General features: G+C 61.1%; 1 protein-coding gene across 12 annotated transcripts in view; it reads right to left on the bottom strand.

The window, feature by feature from the left end:
* Positions 1-18659, bottom strand: part of NTNG2 (netrin G2) — a 53225-nt gene extending 34566 nt beyond the window's left edge. For 3 of the 12 annotated variants that reach the window (XM_037158571.2, XM_037158570.2, XM_037158560.2), the window contains exons 1-3: positions 18141-18659; positions 14423-14546; positions 13500-14184 (exon numbers count right to left, since the gene is read on the bottom strand). In XM_037158571.2, the coding sequence (XP_037014466.2) occupies positions 13500-13712 (213 nt within the window). In that variant the 5' untranslated portion in view covers positions 13713-14184; positions 14423-14546; positions 18141-18659. The other 9 variants (XM_037158562.2, XM_037158561.2, XM_037158565.2 and 6 more) reach the window with 9 other exon arrangements.
* Positions 18660-20627: the final 1968 nt, after the last annotated feature.

Here is a 20627-nt window from a genome sequence, read left to right on the forward strand (position 1 = left end):
CGGCCTCCTCCACCTCCTTCCTCGCCGCCCCCCAGGCTCTGGCACTCCCCAGACACTAGCCCCAGAAAGTTCTGTCCGTTCAACGATATCCTGGGAAGGCTGAGAACCCTGACCCCACGGGGCTGAGAATGACACTAGATGCCACGTGGCCGGCGTCCACGTGGCCTGGCCCATATGTGGCAGAGGCAGAGAGGCAGTATCATGACCACTGCCGGCCCATGGTGTCAGCAAAGGCAAGGCCCTGGCCGAGTTACACAGCGCATGGGGTTGCCTGCAGACCGAGGTCCGGCTGTTCACAGCCTACAGGCCAGGAGAGGTGGAGAAGTGTTCAAGGTCACGCTGCTCCTCCTTGGTGGCAGGGGTGAGACACTCAGGGGTGGGACAAGGAGCCAGGCAGTCGGGCTTGGAGACAAGTTGGGAAACAGTGCCCTTCACCCAAAAGGGAAGGGATGCTGCCGCCCCACCCTGGGCCCCGCTCCCGAGACGGGCTGCCATTGAGGCGTGTGGGCAGGCCCAGGGAGCAGCAGTTCAGCAGCTGACAGGTTTCTCTGAACCTGTCTGTCACTCCTCCTCAGCTCTGCCCATTGCTGGTGGGAGGTGGTGGAGGGGCTGCCAGGGAGAGCCCGGGGGACGGCACAGAGGGGAGGGACAGGGAGAACGGCCATCTCCCGTCACTGGGATGCGGGGACAGCAGGAACAAGGGCAGGAGCAGGAGGACAGGACTGGGCCCACCCTCCCCCTGCAGCTTGCCTCTGGAGTTCTGGGGCCTGAATCTGTAATAAGTACCCTGACCCATGAGGGCCTGGGGTTAGGATTCGGGAGATGGCCCCTAAGCCCCGGTGGGACCCCGGGCAGGGCTTTGCCCTCTCCGCCCTCAGCTGCCCCATTCATGGAATGACAGTTCTGGCAGTGACCTCCCCACATCTCAGAGCCTGGGTCCCCAGGTCCCTGTGGGGGAAGAAAACGGAGACAACCCTACCTCCCCCACTTCGGGGAGAGAGCGGTGCCAGGGGAATTCTCCCTGACAAACGATTTCCTATTTATTGGTAAGAAAAGTTGCAGTGGGGATAAATTATTAACAAAGCGGAAACGGAGATTCTGCTGGGAGCAGATTCTAATTCTAGATGCCTTGACCGGCTCTGTCTCTGACTCTCTCCTCCCCCTTCTCTTTCTCCCCACCCCCTCCCCGCCTCTCGGGTTTCATTGATTCTTGCTCGCTGCCTCTAACTGCGTCCCCGCCCACAGGCTTCTCTGTCCTTCCCTCTGGAGCCACATCGGCAAGGTCACAGCCCCCTGCCTGGGGACCCGCGGAAACCGACCTGCGTGGTGTTTCAGGGCGGGAGCTGCAGCTGCCCGGGGAGCTGTGTCTTCCCAGTCCAGCCGTTACGCAGGCGTGGAGGGGCTCAGAGCCGGGGTCGGGGCCTCCCTGGCACTTGCCCTCCCTGGCCGAGAGCCTCCAAAGCCTCGGCGATGGCCCCCAACCCACCCGCAGGCTGAGCCTGACCCCGTGGACGCCTGCAGGGCAGAGGTCTGCCAAGGGTCCACAGGCCTGGCTCTCATGGAAGGAACTGCATCTCATTGCCCAGGGCAGCTCTCCGATCCACCCCGGTTCCCCAAGTTGTTTGGGGGGAAAGGGAGACCTCCTTCTAGAACCTTCTGTCTAAGCCTGGACTCCAGAACAGCAGGTGACTGGACTGGCATCACCCAGGAGGGCTGTGCAGTTACTAAGGGGAGCTGGAAGCAGCTGGCCGAGAGGCTGTCCCAGCAGCCGGGCAGGGACCCTCTGCTCCCCCAGCTCTGGCTCCCCCACAGAGCCTTTCCCAGGGCCTTCCTGCTGGGGTAGGGAGCCCCAAGCTGTCCAGGGGAGAGTCCCAGGGGAAGCCCAGGTCAGAGGGCAGGGGGAACAGCTGGAGGGGGCAGGCTGGGGTCTTGCCAAGGCTCTGGCTAGACAGGGGTTACTCTCTCCAGGAAATTAAATTTTACTCCTTAAAAAAGTAAAAAATAAAAAGAATGCATTCTTTTTTGTCCTGGGCATAACAGCCAATTTTTAAGGAATGTCTGGGGTGGAAAGTTCTATCCTGGCTGACCCCTGTGCCCTCCCCCCACAGGTGACTTTCACACTCCAGCTGAGCAGACCAAACACGTGTGGGAATGTGTCTCGAAGGAACGGCTCCCTCTCCATTTGCATACCCCTGGTGTCGGGGAACTCATTACCACAAAAAACCAGATTGGCCAAACTGAACTGCTCACTCCCTAGAAAGTTTGGCAATATATTTTATTTCACATTCCACATATTTTCTTAGCTCTAGGCCTGCCCCCTTTCTTTTACACGTTAGTCCTGTTTTCTCTGGTTATGCTGTAAACATTTGCTAATTGATTAGCAAAAGGAGAGCAGGAGGCTGGGTTGGCCCAAGCCCTCCTCCCCGGGCCATGAGCTCCAGAGCTTCCCTACCAGGGCCAGAGGGCGGGTCCTGCTGCCCCTCCTCCTGGCGCCTCCGGCACAGCACAACCAGCTGTCCCAGGAGCCTGCGGGCAAGGGGGGGTCCTCCCTCCCCACCCCCGAGCCTCCCCATCTGAACAGCTCAACGCTTCCATTTAATTGTTTTTTCAGTAAATAAAACTAAATTAGGAGAGATGGAAAGATGAAAGAAAGAAAGAGGAACCAAAGGAAAGGGAGAGAGACAAAAGGAGAGGAGAGTGGGGGTGGGGGGCGGGCACAGAGGAAGAGCAGCCCCGCCAAGTGCATTATTGATTCAGGACTCAGAAAATGCTTAGAGAGTAGGAAGAACGTCCTGCTCTTTAGAAGCTCGTGCGGCGCATACGCTGGACGCAGGCAGCCTTCCCAGAGAGGGCCTGCCTGCTGACATAAATATTTTATCACGGAGCAGAAAAGAGCCGCGCAGAGGCTCCGAACGCTGCGGAGGGGGCGGGCTGGGGGCAGGGCGGCCAGGGCCCCTCCTCCGGTCTGGCTGGAGGCTCCGCTCCAGGAGGGCGGCTGCTTGTCCCCAGGTCCCTGGGGCCTTTGCAGAGCCCCCTCCGCTCTCCTGAGAGGTGCCCTTGGCCCTCTTACTGAGAAGCAGAACAATGGGGCCTGGCTGGGGCCTGAAAGAGGCCCGGGGCTGGTGGGGGGACACCCTGCAAGGGGAGTCCCCCCACTGGGGAGTGAGGTGCAGGCCTGACCCTCTCTGCCTCTTTCTGCCTCTCGCCCTCACCGGCCACCAGCTGTCCTTCATAAGCCACCCGGGGGTTTGCAGCCGCCCTGCTGAGTCCCAGAGCCAGCCCCCTCAGCATGGAGTCCAGACCCAACCGGCCCTGGCTCCGCCTGCCTCTCCCACCCTCTCACGCCTCCCCCCTCTCTCCTTTTTCTTCCCGAAGCATCCACGCTGAGAACTGTATCGCGCCAGTCTTCGAGGGGCCATCTTCCACGTGAAATTTCATTGTCTCTGCTCACGGCCACCCTCCGCGAGGTAAGGCACAGTCCTCATCTCCCGCCTGAGGTCAGGGAGGTGCAGGGAGGTGACTCACTTGCTGAGCCCACGAGGGCAGGGGTGCCCGGGGCTCCCACGTGCTCCAGAAGGAGCCCACTCCCCAAGCCGCCTCTTGCGGCACGGTCAGTCCCTGGCCAAGAGACAGTGCAGTGGACTTTTGTGTCTGCAAACCACACACGTGATTCTAATGGATTATTTTACTACTGAAGCCATTTCCCTCTCCCCTGGGGAGCAGAGGACGAGTAAGAAGTCCCTGCCCTGCCCACACCTGGGCACACCTGGACAGGTGCCTCACTCTGTGGATGAAGCCCTTGGTGAGGGTGGGAGTGGTGCTGCTGAACTAGAACATCTTCATTCATACATTCATTCATTCATCCTACGTTCATTCACACAGTCAATCATCAACTATTTCTGCCTGTCCTCTGTGTACGAATCAGCCCTGGGGAAGCAGGGATCGGGCCTGGCTGCCCCTCACAGCCCCAGGGAAGGGGAGGGGTGTGAGAATATGCCTGGCCCCGAGGCCAGAACCTCTGCTCCAGATGGCAAGCAAGCCAACCATCCAGTGAAACAAACAAGAAAAACCCTCCGGGGTGACTCAGGTGCCCGGGCAGGTTGGGGAGCCCAGTACAGTGACCCAAGGAAAGTTTCCTGGGCCAAAATGTCAGCCATCATCCCCACTTTATAGGTGAGGGACAGAGGCCCCCAGGGGCCAGGCACGCACCTGGGAACCTGGGCCCTCTGACCCCTTATGGGGGTGGCTGTTGACCACATTTCTGTGACCACCAGAGCAGTCACTCATGCTTGGTGCTGTGAATGGCAAGGACAGCAAGCCTGGAAGGCTTCCTGGGGGTGGTGAAATTTCAGGACAGGCTTGCAAGCATGGTGGGCTGGATGTGCACAGGTGGAGGCCGATGGACCAGGCTGTGAGGAGGGCTCCCCACGTAGAGTGGCCAAGCAAAGGGGCCAGATCAGACATGCAAAAGGCTACAGGGAGAGAAGGGTTAATGCATTAGCCTAGGCCAGGAGCCTGGTGGGGGCGCAGGAGACAAGGCCGGGAGGGGCCTGGTGGAGCAGTCTTGACATGTAGCAGGGCAGGCAGGAAGGCCCTGAGGCTGGCCGCCAGCACCTCCCAGGAAGAAAGGTGAAGAACTGGGCACAGAGGGCAAGGGGGAGCCGGCACCCCCAGTCCCCAGAGGGCCAGAGCAAGGACGGGGTGCCTGCAGCTCAGACACCAGGAAAGGTTCTGAGAGCAAACTCTCCCCCTCAGGACTTTGAATGGAAACATCAGCAGCATGCTTAAGGCTGGAAGGGGCCCAGCGCAGTCCCGGGGAGACTGCGGGCGGCCAGGGGACTGTAACAAATCCCAACACCCAGGCGCCCCCCGGAGGCCATGAGCCTGGGTGGGGAGTGCCAGGGACTCTGGGACTCCCCTGTGCAGCCCTCTGAGGACCCCCGTGTGGGACAGGGCCTGGCAGAGTCCGGTCCCCGCAGCCCAGCCCTGCCTTCTCCGCTCCAGAGGACGCAGCCACCACCCGGGCTTGGGGCCTTCAAGAAGCACAGGAGAGGAGGACGCCACAGAATATGGTCCCCTGTCCTTCTGCTGCCAACCACACCAGCCCCTCGGGGACAGGTCTCGGCCCCGGCAGCCAGCAGATGACGGCTCCCTGGGAGACTCCACTGTGCAGCCAAGGGTGAGGCCACTGCCTCCAGCACCCTGCGATGGAACAGTTCTCCATCTTGCGGTGACACCTGGCTCCCCCGCTCCCTTTCCTTCCTCCCCTCTTTCCCATGCCTCTGGCCCAGGCTGAGAGGCAGCCAGACCCTTGGGGACCCCGCGTTGGGGGGGCGGACCGCCTGGTCCCAGAGAGACAGGCCACGCCCCCGCCCCTCCCTGCGGATCCCTCCACCTCTACCTTTAGGTCTGGTGTTGGCCCTCGTCGGGTGCATTTTCCCCACTTTCCCCAGAAAAACAGGTCAGGCTGCCCCAGGCAAAGCCATCTTGCTGCCCCCGGACTCTGCCGGGGCTCCCAGGGTGGCGGGGGGAGCCCTGGCACCCCTCCCCTGCCTCTGTGCCAGGCTGAGAGCCCAGGCTCTGCCACTCGGTGTTGGAATCTAGGTCCCTGCATCTGTGAAATGGGGACAATGAGACGGAAACAGAGTCCCTGCTGCGCAGGGTTTCTGGGAGGCCACGTGGACACCACGCTCAGCGCCTCGGCACAGTGATGTGAGAGGCCAGGACGCACTTACAGCTACAGTCGACCAGTTCTCCGGAAGGGGACCGGGAGCATTCGGGGAAGGCGGCAGTGTCTCCAACAAACGCTGGCGGGAGAACCGGAAGCCCACGTGCGGGAGAACGAAATCCAGCGTGTTATCTCACACTGTACAGAGATTAACTAAAAATGGGCCAAAACCTCACCAGAGGAGCTAAAACTACACAGGTTGTAGAAGAAGACAGAAGAACAGACATTAATAACCTTGGACTTTGCAGTGGTTTCCCAGATAAGACACAAAACGAAGAAACAGATGAATTGGACCTGACTAAAAAATTCTTTGTCCGTCAACAGACTCAACGGAGGGAGTGAAAGGCTGAGTGGGGGAAGGGTTTCACGTCACAGCTGGCGAGGGCCTAGCGCCCAGAACGTGTAAGGAACGTGGTCAACTCAACCACAAAGAGACAAACAGCCCAGTGAAAAAGTGGGCAAAGGACTTGAAGAGACATTTCTATAAAGACACATCAAATGGCCAGTAAACAGACGATGCCCAGCATCACCAGCCATTTGGGAAATGCAAATCAAAGCCACGGTGAGATGCCGCTTCACACCCACTGGGTCGACCAGAATAAAAAACAAAACTGGAAAATAACAAATGTTGGCAAGAATGTGGGGAACTGGAACCTTGGGTGGGGCTGATGGGGACAGACAAGGTACGGCCACTGCAGAACAGCTTTGGCAGCTCCTCAGAAACTGAAACATAAAAATTACCTTCTGACCCAGCAACTTCACTCCTAGGCATCTACCCAAGAGAAAGGAAGACATAGGTGCATAAAAAAACTCGTACACAAATGTCCGTAACAATTTGGTTCACGACAGCCAAAAGGCTCAAACAACCCGGTGTCCTTCGGCAGATGAAGGGATGAGCAAACTGCTGTACATGATGCGGTGGAATACCACTCGGCCATGAAAAGGAGTGGGTGCTGACTGCAGCTACCGCACGGAGGAACCGTGGGAGCAATGGGCCAAGTAAAAGCGGCCAGACCCCAAAGCCCCACATTGTGGGTGAAGCATCTGGAACGGGCAAACCCCTGGACGGGAGGAGGGAGCCCTGGGGAGTGACTGCCAGTGGGGACCGGCCGTCCTGCCCAGGGGCGGAGACGTTCTGGAGCAGACAGAGGTTACACTGCATCGTGAACGTGCTAAATGCACGTAGGACACTGTCCACTTACAAGTGAATACAGAGGCAAATTTTATGTTATATATTTGGTTTTTACAGCAATAAAATTTTTTAGGGGTTAATTTCATGTGACGTAAATTTCACTTCCATTTAAAAATTAAAGAACACCTTTTAAAATGCCTTCGTCACAGAAAACATGTTTGAATTGCGCGTGGTGCCAGGCGCTAACCAAACCGGGGGTGGCCGCCCCAACCGTACCCCAGATCATCGTGCCGGACGCGGGAACCCGACGTGACACCACGTGGGGGTGGCAGCAGTCAACATGCGCAGATAATTCAGATTCTTTGAGAAGTTGCATTATATTGTGTAGCATGTGGCTTTGCCTTTGTTTTGATGTTCATTATGAGAATACTATGGTAAAGGAATTTGAACTTGAACCCTGCACCGGGGATGGGTTTCACACCAGAACACCGCTCTGTGCCTGGCGTCTCCTCTCCTGTCGGTCTGCGAGCAGGGCTAAACCCCAGCCTACACTTCCCCCACCCCAGGGTGTATCTGGCAATCAGCTACCCGGTCAGTAAACTGGTTCATCTGGCCAAAACCAGCATCATCACACCGTCGGGGACACTGAGGCTGGGGGCTTGGCCTGGCGTCCCGGCAGTGGGAGACTCCGCCGGGCTGAGAACAGCCAGGCTCCCAGCCAGCGCTGGCTCTGCTCTAACAAGCTGCCCCGCCCCCGCCCCCTGCCAGTAGTCAGCCTGAGCTCGGGGAATTAGAACCTCATTTTCATATATTTCAGCAAATCTGATGCGGAGGAAAAACAAATCGGAACCCATAAACCAAAGCTGAACAGAACCGGGTCCTGCCTCATCTGCTGTTTCCCGCTTTCTGGGCCCCCGGGAAGAAGCCCGGCACCTGTGCGGGCCACCTGGGCTGGGCCAGGCCCGACGCGGAGGAGCCCGGGGGGTGGGCCGTGTGATGGGGACGCAGCTCTGCAGCCCGGGCCGTTCCTGGGGTGGCGACGGCTGGGTCCCGGGGCTGGTCCTCTGAGGTGGCCAAGCCCTGTCCAGCCTCGGGACCCTCCATGCCCTGTGGGCCCCCAGGCCTCTGCCTGCCCACTGTCCCCTGCCCACTGTCCCCTGCTCCTTCCCTTCAGCCACCCCCTTGGCCTTCCCCCAGACCCTAGAGATTGGCTTCAAGCCGGACAGAGAGAGGCCGAGCCATTTAGGGGGCACTGGGAAGCCTCACTCTATCCATCCATCAAATGGCACCATAACATCCCACCCCTGTGGCTTTGAGGAACAGAGTAGGTGGAGTGGCTTGTCCCGGTCACCTACACGATCCCCCCGCAAGTCACCTGGACACCCTTCCTCCGTGTCTGTGCTCATGCCATTGCTTCCACTCCTCTGAATCCTTCCAGCCCTTCAAGGCCACAGGCCACCCTGGACCACCCCAGTGCCCAGCCCCCGGAGCTGCCAGGGCCCACCAACTCTCCCCCCTCCCCTTCCACACCTGGCCGACGGGCTTAGCTTCAGTCTGTGTTTCCTGCTTTTACTCCTTTTGTCTCTCAAGCTACATTCTAGGATAAAGAAAAGCTTCCACGTTTCGGAACGTCATTTGCTGCCAGGCACCTCGCCGAGACCTTTCACACGCCTGCTCCTCTCACTGGCACGAGTTTCCCTCGAAGTGTGTCTGGCGTGACCCCCCTTTTCAGGTAAGAAAACCGCGTCTCAGAGCCACAACCCCGAGAGGCGGGAGAAGCACGAGCCGCTTCTGCCCCTTCCCACATCCTGAGTTCTCATCCCCCACGGGGGCCGGGGCAGCCTGCCTGTCTGTCCGTGCCCCATCCCCCCTCATCGCATGTGGAGAAAAATAAAGATGAACTGAAAAACCAGGGCTGGGGAGCGTAGACACAGAAGAGGAAGATGAGCCTGGGGAAGGTGGGACTATGTCTACTGGAAAGTTCCAGAACCTCGCAGCCTCTGACTCTTTGGAAAGACGTCTCCCCCAGGCCCTTTCCCTCTCTCCTCCCCCCCCTCGAGCTCCAGTCCTACTGCGCCCTCCCCTCCGTGAGGCTCTGGACCCAAACCCGCTCTCTTCAGAAAAGCCAGGGGCAGGGGTTCGCTCCCGTGCCCCAGACCTCGTGGGCAGAGCCACCCCGTCCTGTCACCTCACTGTGCAACAAGATGTCACGCATGGAACTATTCTTGTCCTCAGCTGGGCTCTGCCTCAGGCGTTTCAAGAAACTGAGCGGCTGTAATGAAGGGTTGGGGGAAGCTCAGGTTCCAAAGACGCTTCCTGCTTAAGGACAGAGCTGTGCCAGCCTCCTGGTGTCATCTGATCACGACTGCCCCAGAACAGGGACGCTCGGGGGACAGAGCAGCGGCTTCAGCCTCGTGGAGGCTGGTCGGAGCCCCGGCGCTCCCTGCAGGGCTCAGCTCCGATCTCCCAGAGTTGCAAGGCCTTCCCGGACCTCACTGCCCTTCTTCCCGCCGCCCATTCACTCCGCAGACGCTTTCTGAGCCGTGGCTGAGCCAGGAGGGAGGGAGGCAAAGACCAACGAGACAGCCCCGCCCTTGAGGCGCTGGCAGGCCAAACAGGGCAGCCGTCAGGAATACGAGAACTAGAAAGAATGGGCATCCCCCTGGTGCCAGGCACAGAACTCAGGGCCGTCCCCTGGGTGTATTTCAGCAATAGCCCCAGTTTAAGGAGAGAAGGCTCTGGAAGGTTAAGCCTCATGCCAGAGGTCACGCAGCACGGGATGCCCACCTCCACCTGTCCAGCCTGGGGGCCTGAGCACTGACCATCAGGCCACATCAGTGAGAACAATGACAGGAATGTGCCCGGATGGGGGCGTTCTAACCCACCTGGGCCAGGCAGTCAGGGAACGAACGCCGTCTGGAGGAGGTGGAGCCGCACCCGAACCTCCCAAACTGAGCTGGGTAACCCAGGGGAGCGGGAAGGCCTTGGGAAGAAAGCAAAGGAAGGCACCGTAGGTGAAGGGGGACTGCCTGGGCGTGGGCGAGGAGGGGGGACGTCCCGAGGGCTGTCGTGGGGTGGGACGAAGGGCCCCACCTTTGTCCCTCCTATCTGCTGTGTCCCTCTTACTGCTGACCTGGCTCTGCAGCAGTCTTCTCACGTTTCCTTGCCTACTGCACCCGGCATGAGGTCGACCTCAGGTCTGCCGACCAGAGAGGTGGGACCAGGAGAGGGGAGAGGCTGCCAGGGCCGTCCCCCTGCTCTCCACGGTGGCTTTGGGGCCAGAACGCAGAGTGGGGACAGGTCCAGGGAGGGACCTGGCACTCTGCATTTCCAACAAGGGGAGGCTCTGCGCCAGGGACCACACTTGGGGTTGCAGGTTGGTAGCTGTGGGATCACTTTGAACACCGCCTGCCTGGTCTGCAGCTGGTACCAGCATCTCTCTCTCCCTCTGTCTGTCTGTCTTTCCCTCCCTCCCTCCCTCCTTCCTCACCAGCTCTCTCTTGAAGCTCAAGGGTTATTAGCTTTTGCCTCAGAGACATGAGGAAAGGGTTCCCCCCTTTTAGGACGGTGGTCCCCTCTCTTTTGGAGCACTGTGGGGCTGTTCCTCATGCTGACCGGCACCCGAGGTGGGCCCTGCAAATCAGGGGGTGGCGGGCGCCTCCCTTCTCCTGCAGCCCTGCTGAGCTCTCGCCCTTGCCCGAGAACTCTGGGTTGACAGCTCATCCCTATTAATTCTCATTGTGCATTTAGAGCCAATCGGTTTTTATTTATTCATTTATCTTAGTCTTCCTTCCCCTGCCCCTTCCTCACCAGGCTGGAATTTACAATTCAGTTCTCAGGTGGCTTTGCTGAAGGACACAAGCCTGGGGCAAGACAGGGTCCACACCCCGAACCCCAGAAGGGGCAGCCGCCCCTTGGCCCCTCTGCACTCTCAGGGTGCTCTGGAGCTCCTGCTCTAGTTGGTGGGATGTTGGGACAGCCCAGAACCTGCTGCAGAAGGGTTGCCTGGGAATAGGGACCCCACCAGGGATGGCCAGGTTAGGGGGCAGTGGGCCACCCAGCTACCATTAGGGCGCCCCCTGGTGGTCAGTTAAGGACACTGGCTGCAGCTGGAGGAGTTTGAGCTGCAGTCCTGAGCCTGGAGATACAGGGCGTGGCATCCTCCAGGCAGAAGGGAGGCAAAGAAGAAAAAGCAGGGACACCATCAAGGCCATGATGACTACAAAAAGAAGCAAATGACAGCTGCCACACATTGAGCACCTACTATGTGCCGGCACTATGTACCCAGGACACACACGCCCGGGCTGCACCCTTCCCCCACATAATGACGGAGGAAGATGCTGAAGCCAGGACAGGGGGGACCCAGCTGCTTTGTGGGTAAGCTCCCAGGCTGCCTTCTAAACCGGGTGACCTTGGCCGGATTCAGGCAACACCTTCTAATCCCTAAACTGGGATTAGAACAGTCCTGCCTCAGACCATCCTGGAGACCAGTAATGAGACACAAACAGAATCTGCTCAGGAGAAACTGCAACCAGCAGCGGTGTGGGGGGGTGGGGGTGAGTCCACCTGGACGGGACCCCTTCCTTCCTGCAGAAGCCGGAAGCCGGCCCACCTCCCAAGAAAGGCTGCCTTCCACCTGACGAGGCAGCGGCCCACACTCGTGACTTGCGTGTGACCATCGGCCACAATGGGACATTCGAGTCCAGCCGACTGGTGTCCAGCAGACGCTGAGGGCCCCCCTGCCGGGGAGGCATCAGAGACCTCCTCTTCTTCCCCTGCCACCCTCTTTGCCTGTCTGACTTCCCCGGGAAAAGCAGGCAGAGTCAAAAGCCTCTTCCCAAGCTCTGGGCTCAGGCTGGACTGTGGGGTGACTACCCACCCTGGCAGCTGCAACAGGTTCTCTGGGTGAGGGTGGAGGTCCAGGGCCAAGGGCATCCAAGCCAGCTTTGGCCAGGATAGGCCTTTGGACTTGCCTCTGATGGTCATCTCCACACCTCCAGTCCTTGATCAGAAGCTGGCCCAGCGATTTATGATTTAGCTGCCCCGCCCCCACCGCTCCCCCAGCACATTAAGGCAACGATTAATATTTAACAGAAGCAATATTGTCAAGACTCTAACACGAGAGGCAGAGGTTGCCTCTGCCCAGGGAGTGTGTGCTGAAGCCCTCACGTGAGCTGGGTGGGCAGCCAGCCTGAGGTGCAGGCTCAGAGCTGGGCTCCCCCTGGCCCTGCTCCTGACCTTAAGGGACCAGCCTCCTTGCCTGTCCCTGAGCCAGTGAAGCTCTGGGGACCTCAGTGCTGTGATCCCCACGAACTCTAGCCCCCAGCTCCCGGCCTGCGCTCCCTCCCACCCTCTCTCCTCATTTCAGCCAATAACCACCTGGGCCGACTGCTCTGGGATGGGACCAATGTGTCCCCTGGGACTGAGGCCTCCTCAGGAGCCTGGTAGGGACACTGGCTCAGCCCAGCTACAAACCAGAGACCAGGCGGCTCCCCCAGGGACATGGAGGCATCAGACACCCCAAGGACGACACTGAGCCCCTCCTGTAAGCTCCTGCCTGGTCCCCTGCCAGGCACTGGGCCTGCAGAGCAGGGCCCGGTGGGGAAGGCCCCTCTAGACAGGCAGTCGGCCCAGTGACTCAGGGGCTGGACATCCGACTCGCAGTGTCACCAGTTCCTGGTGGGTGACTCTGAGCCTCAGTGTCTCCACCTGTGTGATGAGAATGGCAACGGCTGCCGTCTGGGGACACCTGCTTGGTGTCAGACCCTATTCCAAGCATTTCACATTATAAATTAGTTCGCGTCCTCCTTACCATGACCTAGGAGTGTGTGCTGTCAGGGTGCCCATTGTACAGAAGGTGGCACAGTGGCCCAGGGATGTTGCCGATGCAGAGCCACACCCGACAGCTTCTACAGAACCACCCTGGCTGAACGGAGGGGACGTTTGGAGAATGAGGGGTGTAGGCTCCGCCCACAGACTCCTGGAGCGTGCAGAAGTGGCCCCTGCTGCGGCTGCTGCTGTTACCAGGGCTTGCGAACTGGACTGCTCCGCGGCAGACAGGGATGCCGCCGGAGGGGCCCAGACACACTGCCCATCCTGGTCTGACTCCTCCTGCCTCCCTGGCGCAGACCCTCTGCACGTCCATCACGCCTCCCCCCGCCAGGTGCCAGCTCGGTGCCTGGCGTACCCTGCAGGGCCTGGCGAAACTGTGTGCTGGGCTGGATGGGCCGGGACAGGAGGCCGTCGGGCAGAAGGGAAGAGCAGGAGGAGGGCAGAGCGTAGTGTTGTGAACGGCACCTGGCTCACTCGCCCAGAATGCTGACTTCCTACAAGGGAGGCGGGGCTTATCTGCGAGGCTGGAACTTCAACAACTGTGGTCTTCGCAAGAGAACAAGATTCGATGGTCCGCTGCCTAAATTTCCCCACTCGGAGAATAATGTCACCTGACCCCAGAGTCCTCAGGGTGGCCTTGGCTTTGGCACATTTCCAAGGCGGGGCAGAAACCTGGTCCCGGTCCAAAATGCAGGATGGCCAACCTAGCACTTGCTCCTCCCACTCTGCTCACCCGTCCCAGGGGTCTGTCCCAGGCCCCACCCTCCCACTGGCCACAGCATACCCAGAAGCAGCAAGCTGACTTACGTGGGAGCAGAATCTCTCAGGGGGGTCTCCGCACGTGATGCCCGAAGGCTCCACCTTCACCTTGACATAGTCCTTCAGGCGCATCACCTTGGGCTGGCAGGCGTAGAACTCCCAGCTGGGGCCCTCCTCCGAGGTCACCCAGGACTTGCAGATGTCATAGTCCCCTGAGGCCAGTGGGAGGCAGGGCAGGAGGAGAGCCAGCAGGCCCAGCATGGCTGTGCAGTGCGCAGAGAGGCCCCGGAGAAGCAGCGGCTGGGTCAGGCGGGACCGGCGGCGCCGGCATGGAAATGCCACATCTGCCGGGCAATAGAGGCCAGGTGTCCTGGGGACCCGAGTGTGGCTGCCGAGAAGGAACAGCGAGGAGCCCGTTCTTTCCAAAAGGCGGACACGGAAAACTCAGAGCCAGCGTTTCTCAGACCGCTGACGGGCAGGTCAGAAAGTTGCCCACGGCTCGGCGTCCTCGTAACCTTGGCATTGCGCCTCCCCCGGAGGTGAATCTGATCAAGTCAGGTAGACTCTCAAATTGTGACAGAGGGTGGAAATGGGATAGGGAGGAAGGCCACGGGGACCTGGCATGGGGCCGGGTCAGATTGCCTCTAATCTGTGTCCTTCCAGTCGGTCCAGCTCTTCGAAGGGCCCTTCCTGGGTGATGTGCCCGACACCACCGGCAGCACAGCCCTCGGGCCTGTGTCATAAAGAGAAAATAAAATCAGGAGGTGGACGTGTTCGCTGCAGACATGTGCCTCTATGGGGCTGCACTCGGCATCTCAGACCAATAAAAGAGATTTCTTTTCACTCGAGCTTCCAGTGACAGCGACTGTGAGGCTGGACTGGACCATAAAAAAGCTACTGAGGTGTTAACTGGGGAGAAGCTTATTTGGCTCTGCTTTTGTGGGGACAGGCACGAATGGGGGCCAGCTGACCTTGGCTGGTAGCCATTGGCAACTTATTATGAAGTTCTGGGACTTCCGCTCAGCCCATGCAGGTACTCAAGAGTCTGGCTCGTCTTTCATGGGAAGAGGGAGGAGAACTCATTAGCAACAACACCTGCAACGAATTAAAAAGAGAAGGGGGGATAAAGATGTGCGAGAACAAAAGCGCTCTGGCAAAGTGCGCAAAAATGAGGCCGCATTAGCGCGGCCTCCCGAGAAAACTGGGTTATTTTTATAATATTGGAGTCGCGCGTTTGGAAACTGGGAGCATTATTTTGAAGGGGAGGCGTCTTTTCCTCGCCTTGTGGGGGCCTTAGGCCAACAGACTGCTCCTGCTTGGGTCGGCGGCTCCCTCAAACATCGCCCGGTAGCCAAGATGGAATGGTTGCTTTACAACGCCATGACCAAGTCAAAACGTCAAAGCAGAGGTGAGATTGTAAATATGGGTGCTGGGGGGCGGTGCATTCAGGCACAAGTAAACAGATCGGCCGGGGAGCCGCCCAGGGTCAGGAAGCAGGTGCCCGTCAGCGTCTCTCCAAAATCGGAAGTGGTGAGCCTCATCTTTACCTCCAAGAGACCAGGGATGTTGAAGACTCCAACCCGAGTGACAGTGATTTGTCATTTCGACTTTGTGACCAAGGCCGAAACTCTGCAAGCAGCCTGACAGGGCATGTTCAGAAACAGGTCGCTGTTCTGGTTGTTGCTTCACCGTTTTAAGCTACTGGGAATGATCTAAAAGCCTGAACAGATGTAACCAAGGCAAATGTCATCTTGCAAAACGCACGGCTCCAGGGATGTGGTGTGTTCGCAGACACCTGATACATCCATCGCCAGGGGACCGTGAGTCCGGCCAGTGTGGGATCCTGACCAAAAACACTCGCCAGCAGGGCAAAGGTCACTGCAGCGAGTCACAGCAGAACGCTTGCGGTATTGATTATTCTGGCTGTCACCCGTGGTGGTTGCTCCCAATTCCCCACCCGCTGCAGAGGGGCGCCGAGTTCCACCTGACGCCCCCCAGCCACGGTGCACGGAGGGCCCCTGAAGAGGTTAGCTGCACTTCGGCGGAGCCCCCAGGGCACAAACACACGTCTGCCCCACACGACCATCCAGAGGGGAGGACGTTGTCCCAAGGGGGGCTGGCGGCTCAGCGCCTCCCAGGAGAAGCCAGCGCCCCGGGCTTCAGGGCCAGGTCGTAAATCTGAATTAAGGTGGCCCCTGCCCCCACCTCGGTCTGAAGCAGCTCCTGATGGAGATGAATGAGGGGCAACGGGACCACATTCTCATGTCTCACCTCTGGCTGTTGAAAGAGAAACCTGTTATCGAGTCTGCCGGGCCTTGCATGCGCTTCTGGCTAGAAAACTCTCAGAAAGAACCCGCCTGGCGATTATTTTTACAACCCGAGAAAATGTAGTAAAAATAAAATAGCTCGGCCAGCAAAGGTTTAGATGCCTCTCCCTCTACCCAAGCGAGCTCTGTGCCGCCAGGAAACAGCAGGTCCCTAATTAAATCTGCCAGCCGCGGCGTCCCAACTGTTCACTAACAGGTAGGGCGCTCCTGCCGGCGGGGGGCCCTGGGGCGCGGGCTGCGGGCCTCCAGCCTCCCGCCCGCAGGACCAGGCGATTCTCCGCCGCTCGGGGCTCCGCCGGCGCCGCACTGGAGGCAGCGAGGCCCGGAGGCCGAGAGGCCCGGAGGCACGGGCGCGGGGGGCCACTCGCAAACCTATTAATTGCACTGCAGTTCTGTGGGCTTAAATGCCACGCGTTCCCTGGAAAATGGGCGGGGGGGGGGAGGCGGACAACAACAAAATCTGCCGGGAGCGGGGGGGTAATAAATGTGTTTACAACTAGTCAATCAGCTGGGCGTTGCTGCCATCGTGGGGGAATTGTGAACTCAGCACGCAAATATTACAGTCGGTTTTTGCCAAAAAGAGGAAAAAAAAAAAAAGGGAGGGGGCGGAGAGACGCAACAGTCCCCGGAATAAGGAGCCGGGAAGCGGGAGAGAGCAGCCAGCCGGGAAATTTCAGAGTAAGAGGTTGTATCCCGGTGGGTCGTTTTCTGCTTGGAAAATAAATCTTCGCCTGATATTATTAAGAAACTGCGGCTCCCGCAACAAATGGAGTCGATGCGCTCTATTTTCTCTTCGGAGTCCTCTGGAGCCGAGGGGGCCGATGGCCACGGCATTAAAACCCGAAAATTAGATTTTACCGGCATTTCTGAACTCCGATTTCTCGGTCTTATTGAATTAGCGCCTCTCCGAGCCGGCTCCTCCCGGACTCGCGGGCTGCGCCCTCGTGGGAAACTTGCCGCCGTGGGCGCGGGGCCCGTGGGGACGCTGGAGGGGGGCGCCGCGGGTTCCTCCCGGGACCCGGCCGCCCCGAGGTTTCCGCTCCCTTCCCGGCGCGGGCAGCCCCGGAGGGCGAAAGCGCCTGCCCGGGGAGGTGCCCGGCGGAAAAGGGGGCGCCGCCGGGGTCACCTTCCCGGCCTCCGCTCCCCTCCCCGCGCCGGGCCGGGCTCCGTCGGTGCCCCTCTCACCGCCGGCTCCGCGAGCGTCCCGGTGCCGGAGCCTCGGTGGCCCGGCCCCGGAACAGGACCCTCCTCCGCCTCCCGATGAGCCCACGCCCTCTCGGCGACCGCGGAGCCCCGAAAAGTTCAGCGCGGGAGACGGGGCGCGAGGAAGAGGCCTCGGCTGGGCTGCGGGGCCCGGGCGGGTCCGCTGCCCGCCGCGGGGTCCGGGTGAGTCCGCGTGAGTCCGCGCTTCGGGTCGGCTGCAAACGGCGTGCGCGGCGCGCGAACGCGCGGGGCAATCCCGCGGCCGCTTTCGGTCTCCCGAAGTTGCGTGCAGGCCGCCGGGGCAGTGAATAATCTCGCCCTTAACTGAGGCCGGGCCGGCCCCGAGGGTGCCCCTCGTCGGGCGCAGCCTCGGTCCCCGAGGAGACACCCAGCGACGCGCCGCCCGGGGCTCGCGTCCTTCTCCCGGCTCTGCCGCCAGCAGCGACCCTGCCGCCCCCCCCCGTCCCCCGCCCCCCGCCCCGGACCCACGCGGGCAACTTACTCCGGATCCGGCGACCCCGCAAGCCCACGGTCCTCTTCCCGCCGCTTCCGCGCCCCCCAACTGCGCACCACCCAGTTCGAGGTGCGACTCCACTTCGTCCCCAAGCCTGTCCCTGCGCCACCCCTCCCCCGGAAATCCACCCCTCCCGGCTCGGAGAGAAGTTTCCAGTCCTGGCCGGCCCAGAGTTTCGCTGTGCAATTCACGCCCAGTTTTCGGAGAGATGAGAAGGGGGTGAGGGGATGGGGGGCTCTGCAGGGAGGTATTAAACTGGGGGGGGGGGAGTGGCGCGAGAGAAGGGCGAATTTCCTTTCCGCAAACACACCCGGGCGGTCTCCATCCCCAGCACACACGCGCGCACACACACGCGCACGATGGAAAAAGCCCCTGGTGGGGAAAAGCCGGCGCGGAAGACCAGCGACTCCTTTAAGACGCCGCTACAACTGCACTCACACGCCCCTCTCCGGCTCCGGTCCTCCGCCAGCGGCAGCCGCGACCAAATAACTTTTGCATCCGAGCCTCTGCTGGGCGGCCGTCCGTGGCTCCCGGCCCGGGAAGCCTGCATGGGCACCGAAGCCCTTTAAAAACGAAACCAGGCTGGCAAAGCTGCAGCAGCGCTCCCCCCGCCCGCCTTACCCGGGCTCTCCCCGCCCGCCTTACCCGGGCTCCGAGCAGCTCCCCGGCGCGGAGACCCGGGAGGCCGAGGACCGCCTCTCCGCTCTGGCTGGCGCTGGGCGGGGGCGCGGGCTGAGGGCTGAGGGCTGAGGGCTGAGGGCTGCGGCTCCGTCCCCGCGCCGCTCCCGCCGCCGCCGGGGCTGTCAGCGCGGGGCTGGGGCGCCCTCCGGCCGCAGGGGGGGCCGCCCGCAGCCGTCCCGGGGACGCGGGCCGGGGGAGGGGGCCGCCCGCGCCGCCCGCATCGCCCGCCCCGGCCGAGCGGGAGGTCGCCGCTAACAAGTGCAAACTTTTCGGGCCCCCGGGGCGGCGTGGAGAGGACCCGCGCTCCGGCGCCCGGCTGCCCCCGGCCCGGGTGGGCTTCGCGGCGGCTCGTCGGGGCTCCGGGGCATCCCCCCGCGCGGGGCGAGCCGGATGGCGGGGCGCTTCACGGCCCCCCTGCACTCCGCTCCAAGTTAACGCCGATGCTAAATCCTCCTGCCATCACTCACGATCACCATCGCGGCTTTTATCTCCCGGTCTGATCCGGGCTGCGTAACTTCCTCTGTGTGGCTTTAACACACCATCCCACCGCGGAGCAACGGTCTTCTTAAAGGTGCAGGGAGGAAATACGGCGAGGCTCGGGGGCCGCGCCACGGCCCCGGGAGGGGCGCCGCGAGCAGGGGCGTCCCGGCGGGCCCGCAGCCAGGGTGGCCCCCGCAGGCGGCCGCGGAAACGAGCCTGCCCTGGGGGGTCGCTGCCTAGACATCTCCCCCCCGGCCCGGGGGCCAGCGGGTCCCCGCGCGCAGGGCGCGTCCTCAGCCAGCGCGGGTCAGGCGCCGCAGGGCTGCAGCTTCCTTTCCGGAATCCCGGGCCCTGGGGCCTGACCGGGTGCCAGCGCCCATGGGCGTGGGGGCTGCCCCATCGGTGGCACCAGGGAGGGGACCAAGTGAGTCAGTCCGCCCACCCCAACAGCCAAGGGCTCAAGGCTGCTGCTCCGACTCCCTCCGCGAAGTGCTGCCGCCCAGAAGGCCCCGAGCAGTGGGTAAAGGGGTGGGTGGGTGGATTTGGGGAGATGGGGAGGGGGAGCGATTGGAGCGCACTACCAGAGCCTGAATACCAGCTGACACATGCCGCCTCCACCCTGATGGGCCCTGCTTTTGAGAAGCCAAGCCGTCTCAGAGGGAGTGCAGAGCAGGGGGCAGCGGGGCGGAGGGCCTCAGGCCCCCACCAGCTCTGGAGGAGGGCCGGGGAGGACTCCCTCGGGGGCCAGGGCAGAGGCCACCCAGTTGGCAACCCCGGGCAGCCCTGGGTTCTTCGTCCCCTCCGCTGCAAAGGGAGGTTTCCTGCCAGCCTGCCTCCCAGGGTGGTGGGAAGAGCTCCTCAGTGGGGTCTGGCAGGGGGCGTGTGGCTTCCTGGGGCCTCCTCCCGGGTGGGCTGTCACAGCAGCGCCCAGCAGACGGCCCCCTGGTTGGGGTGCGTGGAGAACAAAGAGCCTTGAGGGCAGAGACAGGAAGAGGGGGACTTGTCCAAGGTCACGGAGGGTGTCAGCAATGGGAGCAAGGTGTGGCACCTCGGTGCCCCACCCTGCCGCTACCTGCTGCCCTGGCCCTAACCCTTCCTGGTGCCTGGTGCCCCCCCGAGTGCATAGAGGGGCCGTGCTGCTGAGTAACACGGAGGCTGCTGCCATAGAGCGGGCAGAGGATGCAGGGTCGAAGATGCTCTTGTGCTTTAATAACAATAGTAATTGCTCTTTGACGTTTATCGAATGGCTGTTTCATGCCAGGCTCCATGAAAACCAGACTGTGTACTATCCACAGATTCTTCCCAATGTCTCTATGACTTAGTTTCCCTGAGCCGAGTTCCAAGGTAGGGATGACACTTAGAGATGTTAAGTTCCTTGCTTAAGGTCACACGGCAGGGAAGGAAGTCTCTGGCCTGGGAGGCAGGTCCCACAGCCGCCCCTCCCCCACCCTGTGGGACTCTGCCACTGCCTGACTGGCTGGTTAACTTGGGGCCCACAACAGGTTGCTTGGGGGCCTCAGTTTCCCCATCTGTGAGATGTGAATAACGAGTCTTTCCTTTCTAAGGAGGGGTCAAAACAAGGCCATCAAGTGGCTCCTCCTGCCTCGGGGCTCAGATCCCAGCCCCCAGGGAGGGGCCCACCACCCCAAGCTGTCCCTGAGAGCAGATGCCCTGCAGCCCCCGGCACTGGCCACACGGCGTCCAGCAGGAAGACGCTCCTCCTCGGGGAGGACGGGTCTCGGTCTGAGTTTTGAGCACTGGGCCTGCAGGCAGCCCCCCGCCCGCTGTCGCCCCAGGTGTGGTCACCAGTCCCCGGACTGCTCTGCTCCTCCGCCGTCACCTGTCCAGATGCTGCCAGGGCAAGGCTGGAGGAGGATGCTCCTTGCTGTGGTTCCTTTAAACACACTCCAGGGCCTTCGGTGTGTCCTTCTGCCATTGCCAGGGTGGCTTCTGTGACCCGGAGCCAAAGCT

Source organism: Artibeus jamaicensis, unplaced genomic scaffold (genome assembly GCF_021234435.1).
Source record: "Artibeus jamaicensis isolate MK-2021 breed Jamaican fruit bat unplaced genomic scaffold, CSHL_Jam_final contig_471, whole genome shotgun sequence".
NCBI classification, from domain to species: Eukaryota; Metazoa; Chordata; class Mammalia; order Chiroptera; family Phyllostomidae; genus Artibeus; species Artibeus jamaicensis.